Source organism: Phoenix dactylifera, chromosome 16, assembly GCF_051530095.1.
Source record: "Phoenix dactylifera cultivar Ajwa chromosome 16, Ajwa_hap1_PhDact_Kaust_v1.1, whole genome shotgun sequence".
Taxonomy (NCBI): domain Eukaryota; kingdom Viridiplantae; phylum Streptophyta; class Magnoliopsida; order Arecales; family Arecaceae; genus Phoenix; species Phoenix dactylifera.
Window position 1 is genome coordinate 972,357 of NC_143205.1, and position 10,428 is coordinate 982,784.

Sequence of the window (10,428 nt, forward strand, 5' to 3'; positions counted from 1 at the left end):
TCAGTCGCCATCTCCGCCCCCTACTGGCCACTGGGAGCCATGCTGCCGGCCTCAGGTATATCTTGGGAGAGTGCCATCACCTGGTTTTTCCCAGAGACTGCAACTACCATCACCGGTTCGCCTCCCTAGATAGAGCATGGCGGAACGTTCATGCCCCCGGTTGCTCCCTGCATGTCTACCGGCACCGACCATTCCTCCGTCGCCGGCATGGAAGGGGGTAAAGGGTCCATGGAGGGCTCGGTGGAGTCTGATGAACCCTGCTGTGTGGTGACTGATGGGGCTCGGTCTGTCTCAATAATGTGGATCCAGCTTCCCGCCCACCCGCCTTGTTCTGGCCTGCTAACCCGGATCTGCCTAGGCCTTTCAATGGGCTTTGGGCCCGCTTAGGCAGGCCGGGTTTAGGGAGGGCCGGTGGATGGTCTGGGCTCAGCACAGCGCCCATGGGCTAGCCTTGGGGTGCCGAATCCGCGAGCCCGATCATGTCGCAGCCTTTCAGTGGACTTTGGGCCCATTTGGATGGGCTGGGTTCGTTGAAGGCCGGTTGTTGGGCCAAGCCCTTATAGGCTCCCACAGCTTGGCCTGCTTGGATCCACGAAGGCTCAGGTCCATCCACACTGAGTTGAATCGGCACCAACTCAATAGTAAATAATGGGTCATAAGAACTAACGTCAGCTGGAAAGGTTGAGTCATCGCTGAGATCGTCCATCGCCAGCACTTCCCCCGGTCCGGCATGGCCACGATCCTCCGCTCATCGGCCTCGGCCTGGTTGGCGAAGTTTGGGGACCCTGATTGACATTGAGTGAACCACCGGTTGACTCCAACCCCAACTCGGTGGTCATCTTCTTCCTCATCTCCGAGCTGGACTGCTTCAACTTGCGGTTCCGACTGATGACCAACCATGGCCCGTAGGCCGGCCGATTGTTTTGGTTAGGGCCGGCCTCGACCGGATTCATTGATGTCACCTCCGCCGTGCCATTCCGCATCTGATCCCCCCTCCCCTAGCGGCTGAAGGCGAGGGGCCACATTTCTCCTTGCCATGGCCGAGACATCCACACTTGTAGCAGACTCCCAGCAAGTTTTCATAGGTGAAACCTTGCCAAATCTTCTCTGATTCGCCTTGGAGGTAGATCCCAGGCCTCAAGGGTTTTAGGGCATTCACTTCTATTTTAAACCTAGCAAATCCCAACCGACGCCTGCCGTTCGTCGTTGCATTTAGTGCCAGAGGGCATCCGGCCACTCTGGCTATGTCAAGGATCGACTCCTTATCCGAGAACTCAAGTGGGAGCGCCGACAATTGCACCCACGCCACGACCTTGGTAACCTTGTAGACATCAGGCACAAAATCTGGACGCCACCTCTCCATGGCCAGTGGCTGCCCCCTACTAACCAAGGGCCGCTCTAGAGCACCGCATCCCTCTACTCCTCCTTCTTGAAGCAGATGGCCAGATGTCCGGCCGGCAATGGAAATCCTTCGATCTCGTAGCCAATCCGAGCTCTAATTCAGATCTCTTTCCCAATCCGGTTAATCGAGACAGGGCGGCCGAGGCTTCGGGCTAGGAGGGTTGTCGCCGACTAGGTTCTCCAGGGCTTGTTGATCCTCTCCAGTGGTAGCTCCAAGACCTCCATGAGGACGCTTTGGTTTTGCCGGAGTTCCACTTGGGAGATCTCAAATGAGGTCCACTGGGGTCGCCGTAGGGGTGTCTGGGCCACCGACAACCACAAAGGCTTCTCAGTCGCCGTTTGTTGCTGCCGAGCACCGTTTCCCCCAACCTTCTTAGCCTCCACCAGCCTGTTCTCTTGCCGATTCTCCGCCACTCTGTCGTTCCGCTCTGCCTCTCCGCCGTTCCGCTCCATGGGAGTGTCAACTTACTTTCAAGACTACGTTGAGGAATTGAGATAGCTATCTCCCTTCATAACGCGTGTCATATTTATAATATACTAATTTGTCTAAATATATGTATCATAAATTATATATTTGCTATTCTATGTGCATTGGATAATTAAAATTGTGTGCTATGATTTAGAATTTTTTTGCATATATCTCCTTGAGAAAAATATAGTTTATTGTATATTTACTCCGAAAATCACTATTTACATACGTATACTTTAAATTATCCCATTTTTAGATGAATACCTCTCTCATTAGATTTTTAGCCGTTGGTGTTAATAATTAACCATTTTATGTATAAACTAATTTAATTATTCTTTTGCAATAGTTGCCCTATGACTTTTTGTAGTACAAAACGAATGCTAATTTTTTCAGAGGTATTAAAATAAAAGGTTGATAGTTATATAATACTTCAAATTATTAGTTATTAAGGCCATCAACCAAAAATTGAATGGAATGGGTTATCCATGTAAATATTAAGACATTAGCTCTAAGATATCTATTTTTTTTGTGGCTCATCGTTGAGACATAATGATGCCAAATAAATATTTGTTATTCTAATACTTGTAATGAGTAGTGGGAAATTCTAAAATTATTATTACAACCATTATCATAATATGTTACAATAAGGTGAGACTCTACATTAATGCCGCTTGTCAATTTTATAAATAAGATATTTTTATGAATATATATTTCTCTCGATTTATGTTTTCTAATTTAAGGATGAATAAAAACAAGAGCATCACGCTAAAACATGTAAAATAATAAAAAGAGACTTTTTAATTAAATCGAATGCAACAACTATCTTTATACAATATGATGATATGTGTATGATACTCTTTTTTTTTTTTTTTTACAACGGAGTTTGTGGCGGATTCCTTCTTGTAAGATAGGCTTCATGCTTTTGTTTTTCCTTGTTTACTTGATTACCGACGAGCCTATGATGAATGGATCGATCAAATGGGAGATCATTATTGATGTTCAGCAAAGAAAAAGAGTTGATATGCATGTCAAAAGTTAATTCAACTAATAAGATTTAAGCCATTAAATCCCCAATCCATTTACCTTCCAAAAATTATTCCAGATATCCGTGTTTCTTCGACGGCACATTTACATGAGTATTAGTGACAAAAGATTCCAATAATATAATAACCTCAGATAATGTAATGCCGTTTATTACTATTATTTACTTTTATAATAGTAAATAAAACTTCCCCAAACAGCCAAACTTCCCCTCCAACCCAAACAAAAACTATGCAACTCTTTTCCTCCCTCGGGGCTTTGGGGAGGAACTGGAAACCCGTGGACGGAGAGGCGATTCAGGTACGAAATCATCCAAAATCCTCCGATTAATCTCCTGTCGTGCTCAATCTCACTCGTCACCCTTCTCTTCTCGTACTTGTCCGATCGAATTGGGTTCCCCTGTCCCATTTTCTAGGGATTTTCTCTTCTTCACTTCCAGGGTACAAATCCTAACGGAGATCTTTCTTTTGGCGGTCGATCTTGTCTTAAAAGAGAGCGTCGTTAGAGAAAGATGGACCAAAAATCTGGTTTTGAGGATGGGTTTGGGAGATGTGCTTTGCTTTTCAATTTTATTTTTTTATTTTTATTTTATTATTTTGTTTTGGCACTCTGCGAGCTCGGTCTGAGAAAATATAGGGTTTTGCTGATGGAACTGAGATCTTTTTGAGAGGGTCGTAGAAAAAAAAAATGGTATTTTTCTCATCAGGAATGGCCGTGATGAGTGGGTTGGGTTTGAATCTCCACCTTGGCCTCCCTCCTTTGCCCCGCCATCAAAGTCGAGACCTTGGCTCGGACCTCACCCTCAGCCCACTGCCTTTGTCTCCTTCGTCTGCTGAAGAAATCCGTTGTCTTGCCGGCATGCCGGGTGCTTTCGAGCAGCCACTTTTCCAAACTAACTACTCCCCATCCAATGCCTTGTCCACGCCTGAATTGGTGCCCATGGATCCTCTTCGTGCCGCGGCCAACAGTCCTGCTTCGGAGCACAGACCACACTTGCCATCTGTGGAACCTGATGGCACTCCCCGTGCTCCTGCTCGACAATTTGAACTGGAAACCCATGCTTCAGATGCTCCATATTCTCCTCCCCATGTCTGTGCTTCGGCCGAGCCAGATCAACCTTTGGCCTCGCAAATTCCACTGCGGCAAAATGAAGCAGCGGCAAGATGATTGCTGAAGATAATGGACCATTCCTATTCACGGTCCAAGGGCTTTCTATCAACTTCTCAGCTGAGTGCACATAAGAGATACACATGTTAGATGAACTTCTCAGCACTCTTATCTGGCATCTCCTTTACAAAAACCATCGTTCTTGTTTATGCAGCAAAAATACATTCTTCAGCGTACATGAGACAATGAATATATTGTGCCTGGTTCCACGCTCAGCCCGAGCTCTGTGCTGAGCCCTCCATTTCCCCTCTTCGTGACTGCCGGCTTTCAAGCTCAGCCACCTCGATGGCTTCGAACCCCAAAGACCGAGGTTTGATCCTTTGCTCTCTTCTTTTTCCAGATATCCCATTTCTTGAAGCCTTATTTTTTCTTAACCCTTTCTCCTGATCTCCTGTTGATCACTATCGATTGTGGTCCAAACATTTTGGATGAAAAATATGTTGATTATATACGCTCTGGGAATCTTTCAAGGGATTTTGCGTGTTTTCTTGCCAGATTATGGTATCAATTTTGTTGTTGATCTGTTTCAATTTGATTTTAATCTCACTCCTTTGGTTTTTCATTGCAGGATTAGCAATTGTGATCATGGGGGTCAGTGGCTCCGGCAAATCGTAAGCCCTTCTGTCTACCACCATTTTAGTGTTACTAATTTAATGCCTAATTTTTTTTCTGTGAATTTATGTTCTATGCTATTCGTTATTTAGCAATATGATTCCCTTTTACAATTGTTTAGCTAATATTTGATATATACCGATAACATGTTATATAGAACTGGAACGCAGGATTCACCAAGACCTAGTTTTGGTTTGTAAGTTGTTTAACTTTGCTCAACCTATAACCTTAAACATTATTAAGACACCATATATGTGTATTTTGATTTGCTTTATATGCTGCATGGAGGATGACGCTACAACTGGTTGTTAGCTTCAAAGACCATCATTATTGGGTTCTGAACAAATGCCTAGGGCTTTATATTAGGCTAAGCTGAGGCACAGATATTTGTCAAAGCCATTATGCAACATCATCAGGTTCTAACTATGCTACGGTGTAATTGAATGTGGAACATATCCATGGCTTCCCACCTCAACATCGTGCGTAACTTCTCTCCATTAATAAAATTCATGGGTAGAAAGGATCCTTAATTTTGGGCTTGGTCAATTTGCAAGATCTGTAGCCTCCTTGATATGAACTCGGCCCTTTATCATTCTCCTTGGTTTTGTAGCTGTTCTCCATTAACACCTCCATTCACAGGCCAACCAGTTTAGATCAAGAAAGCGCTCTCTTCAAACCATTAGTATGTTAAAAAATTGCCTTCTTTCCCTTTCCTACCTTTTACCTCCTGGTACCTTAGGATAGAGTTACTATTAGTAAATGGGTTGTATCCCAATCATCTTGCCAAGTGAAAAGCGATCACGAAAGGGATATGGAAGCACTATTATTCTAGTAAAAGCCCCCATGGGAGTATAATTCTGCTCTGAGGGTGAAATAGACTTGTTTTGATGTGTAAAACACATTTATCTTTTGGATAGTGGCAATTTTTTTTTTTCAAAAAGGGTATAACCCAAGTTAATGGGTTCTTGGAACAAAATAAGTGCAACCAAATGGAAATCGGTCTAATCTTGTTCAACTTGGGATTGTGATCCTTATCCTGACAGAAATATTTTTTTGATTATCATGCCTAAAACTACTAGCTTCTCTTAAAATATTGGTCCAAAGGCCCAACATCAATCTAGAGTTGCACCTTGATACCTATGATCATTCTATTACCTCTATTTGATTTTCTCTTTCCATATTGCGTTCTAATTATTCTCAAATCTAACAACCACCAACTAGGATATCTTAAATCACCATGTTTAATGCATCAGAGTTTCAGCATCAGCTTAATAGGCAAGATCCAATCACTAAAGAGGGGTCAACTTTTCCATTGTAATTGGATTCAAAATTTTACGAGCTTTGAGCCTACCTGAAGTCAAAAACAGTGCTTCATTTTGATACGAACTTAATGCATCTATCCTTAGTTCCTTACCATTTCTTATAATCCACCTCAATTGTGTTTTTCTTCTCTTTTCAATAATTATTCAAGTTCACTGTGTCACCCTGATGTCATATATATATTCCAACAGTCCATTAGACCAATTTTCTACCTCCACCATATAATTCTTGACCTCCTTGCAAATATATGTGCAATATTATTACAATATTACCCAGTTGCATTTTGTAATACCATCTCATTCACCAGCTCCAGGTTTTCAAGTGTGATTCTCTTGAAGCAAAAGTCCTCTGACCCTCCAATCCTCTCCATTCAGAGAAACATGGAAAATGAACTGTTGTGTTATACAACCGAAAGAAGTTTGATAATTCTAGTGTTTGAAGAAAGTGTTTCTTACTTTGTTATTGGAATGCAATGCATCTTAATCAGCAATTTCCCTTTTGATTAATGTATCTATACTTCCATTTAGCATGTGTTCGAGGAGCTTGTCAATTGTGAAAATAATTATAGCTATTTATTACTGCTATATCTCTAAGGCTATGTTTATGAATTTTTGTTTCGTAATTAGTCTAAAAGTTTTAGATGTATTACCTTTATATATATATATATATATATATAAATGCTTGTCTATTGAGCATTTTTCCTGCTGAGATTCTAGACTGACTAGCAGATATGTTTCCCATTGCTCTTGCTTTGATGCTACTTATGGACTATTCCTTAATTGTATTTCTATCTTAGTATTTTGATCACATCTTTGGTATCTAGTAAAGATGTCTTTGAACTCCTTCCATGGTAAACCATGCAAATAAGGCGTTACCAAATCTTTTTTTTTCTGTTGCAACATCTTTTTCTTTTTAATTATTTTTTTTATATTTTTCTTTTAAAAGCCATAGAAGGAACCATTTTATGCAACAAGTAATGATAACATTTGCATCTCCTCTATTCAGTTTGGACTTTAATGTAGACTTCAGTGGTAATTTTAGTATATTGAACAAACAAACACATGATAAATTTGGCGATATCATGCATCCTAAAAGTACAAATCATGCACATCTCCTTAGGTAGCAAGTTCCAAGTCATGTTTTTGTTTTGAGTGTAAAGGTGTTGATTCATCTTGTTTTCCTTCATGCAATGTGAAGTAAACACAAGTACAAAGACATTCTTGTGAAAGCTTTAGTTTTAGAAATGTCTTCCATTGCACTGTATACTAATCATGCACTCTTTTATTTGAAAAATGATGCAGAATGAAAGTAATATCATTATGTTCATAAATTTCAAGGAGAGATGTTCTGAATGTCTATATCTAAATTTATTTATAGGACTCTTATCAAATGGTGTGCAAATTTATATGAAGGAAGCTAGTGTATCCAGAGTTTTCTATTGCAATGCTAGGAATGCTCCATGGACATAGTATGGTAGCTTTTGTGATGTGCATAGACTATAACTATGGGCCTATGGATTTTGAATTTAAGTTCTGGCGAAAGCTATTTTTCAGGGTGGTGACTCCTTCCCAATAACAATCCAGACACTTGAATGAGAAGGCTTGGTATACTCCAAGCTGGTACAGAAGTGAAACCAGGAATTCTTTCATCGCCCTGGATAAAAATCTGTGCCAGCATACATGTTATGGTGCATGAGTTTTGCCAGAAAATGCATAAAGTTACTGTCATTTTAAGTACCGTCTGTTGTAACCTTCTCTGGAAAAATATTGAGAAGAAATGGAATAACCAGCTTATTATTGAATTGTTTATTTTTAGTCCCTACTTGTGTTCAACCTTTTCTGTTGTTTATAAAAGTTAATTTAGCTTTGAGATAAGATTAGAATCTTAATGGTTCCTTTCAACAGGGAAAGTTGTACATAACATCTGACTTAACAAATGTATGAATCTGGCAGTAATGTTAACAAACAGTTTTTTGTTTCATTTGCAGATTGAGTGGCAATTATGTTGCTTTCGCATATGCTTTCTTTTGATAAGTCGCTTAATTCTTTAATTAAACAATCTTAAACTTTATGATCCTTGTGCTGAAATATGACTCCGAATCTGTATTATGCTGACAGGACAGTTGCTCAGATGCTTGCAAAGTCATTAGGCTGCATGTTTGTTGAAGCTGATGACTTCCACTCACGGAAAAATAAAGGTACTTGAGATGTATAAGTTTGAATGTTTAGGTTAGAAAGTTCTTTCAAAAACTGAGAACCTTGTTGCTACAATAACATTCTTTCAAAATACCGGTCTCGCTTTTTCTCTTGCTTCTGCCATTGCAAGTTCATTCACGTGCAATTTGTTAACTGCATAACCATGTATGAAATGACACCTTTGCTACTGAATGTAATGTGTATAATCGAAGAATTCCATATGTATAATCGAAGAATAAATCTTGCATCATCTTTTATGTTTTATCTTATGTGGTGAATTCCTGGCTAATGCTACCATCTCCACCAGGTGTATAGCAATGAGACAAAGATATAAAATGTTTGCTGTCATAAGATAAAAGATGATGCAAGATTTATTCTTCTTCAGCAAATCACTATGCACTGTATTAAGTTAATTGTTTAATCCTTAAAAAAGATTTTTAGAATCTCTAATGACTCATTAACGCACAAAACTCAGCCTTGCTTTTTTGGAAGTTCAAGTATAATTGAAAGTCAAAACCATCCCACCTAATTCTCTTTCCTCATAACTTTATATTCTAATTTATTCGATCAATACCTTCCGGCCTCCTCATTTCGAATCCTTTACTTTTCACCACACATCTGTTTCATAGTTCTCATCATTACATTGTTTATTTGGTCAACAAATCATTTATTGAGTCGCCACAGAATTCTATGTTGATTAATTTTTTTTTTCTCCCAAGAGAATCTAGTGATCATCCCTCTTGTGCAATGCAGAAAAGATGAGAAATGGGGTTCCACTTTCAGATACAGACCGGTTTCCTTGGCTCGAAGCGCTTCGCGATGCCATTAGAAAGAACATAAATGATTGCGAAATGGTAACTCTTACTTGTTCAGCACTGCAAAAGAAGTACAGAGACATCCTGAGGACCGCTGACCAAGATTACAAGCCTGGGAATTACACTAACTGTAGGGTGAAATTTGTATGTTTGGAGGCTCCAGTGGAAGTAATTGCTGATAGGATGAAGAGAAGGTCCGAGGAAGGGATGCACTTCATGCCTCTGAGCCTACTACAGTCACAGTTGGATTTGCTTCAGATTGACGAGGCTGAAGGAATTGCAAAGGCTGATGCCACTATGAGCCTTGAGGCCATTGTCGACAGGGTTCTAGTTCTTTTAAGGACGGCATGACTTCCATGCGATAAAAAAGGGAGTATATATATGAGGCATTGCAATTGAATGTAAAGGTGCTGGGATTAAGTGCATTATTTATCTTTTTCATCAAGTAATATATTTGTCGTGCAGCATTGATATAATATAGATAAGTATGGAACCATTTTTGCATTGTCATTTAAAGATTTGCCTCAATATTTTTGAAGTTGGCTTAAATACCGGTTGAAAAATCAATACATTATCCAATGAGACCATGAAATTTATTTGAAGCATAGCTTGTTGACTACAAATATAAATGCAATAGCCATGATGTGGATGATACCATTCGATCCGCCATTCAGCTCGTGGAGGATGATGAACTGATCAAGGAGCAACATTATGGTGTTTCTGGTGGAGTTGTAATAAGAAGTGATGGTAATGAAGATGTCTCCCGGTGGTATTCTGATGGTGTGCTTTCTTCTCCGAGAGATAATGAAGAGGAGAATGAAGACGGGACCCAACAGCATTGTGTTAATGGGATTGCTGCTACTGAGAATAATGAACAGGAGTGTGAGGCGCAGCATCCGCTCCATCAGGGTGGAGGTGAATTAAGAAGCAGAAGCAATAAAGTCTGATACAGTCATACAGATGATGTGCCTTCTCCTCCCGACAACAACGAAAACGAAACTGGTGGTCAGCATCCCCACCATGAGGATGACAGTGAATCAGCGAGTAAAGGTAATGAAGATGGCCCCAAAGAGCATTCTGTTTATGCGATTTCTTTGATGAAGGAGAATAGAAAGGAGGATGAACACCAACATCTGCACCATCATGGGGAGAGTAATTAAGAAGGCAGAGTTGATGAGGCAGGCTCCGACGAACATTCAGATAATGTGCTTGCTGCTCGCTTAAGAAGTGCCTTCGAGTGATTCACCAAGATCTCCCAAGGATTTCTTCTGTACAGGCTGGCAGCTAGCATCCAGATTCTGTGATAAGGAGCGGCAAAAGCAGCTAGATGATAGTGAATTCTCAGCAATCTGTAGATTCTTTATAATAGCTGGCTAGCTGAAAGTGTATGACCAGTTTTAACAATCAT

General features: G+C 40.5%; 1 protein-coding gene across 7 annotated transcripts; it reads left to right on the plus strand.

Moving 5' to 3' along the window:
• The first annotated feature begins 3,104 nt into the window (after window positions 1–3,104).
• LOC103705039 (P-loop containing nucleoside triphosphate hydrolases superfamily protein) lies at window positions 3,105–9,536 on the plus strand. Of its 7 annotated transcripts, none has more exons than XM_008788626.6 (5): window positions 3,105–3,211; window positions 4,233–4,388; window positions 4,647–4,689; window positions 8,128–8,207; window positions 8,959–9,536. In XM_008788626.6, the coding sequence occupies exons 2-5, from the start codon at window positions 4,364–4,366 to the stop codon at window positions 9,369–9,371; spliced, it is 561 nt and encodes a 186-aa protein (XP_008786848.2). In that variant the 5' UTR covers window positions 3,105–3,211; window positions 4,233–4,363; the 3' UTR covers window positions 9,372–9,536. The 7 variants fall into 7 exon arrangements, with proteins under 7 accessions (XP_008786848.2, XP_089783977.1, XP_038970669.1 ...); XM_039114741.3 differs by having other exon boundaries at window positions 3,114–3,211; window positions 3,327–4,388; XM_039114742.3 differs by having other exon boundaries at window positions 3,114–3,211; window positions 3,351–4,388.
• The last annotated feature ends 892 nt before the right edge of the window (window positions 9,537–10,428 follow it).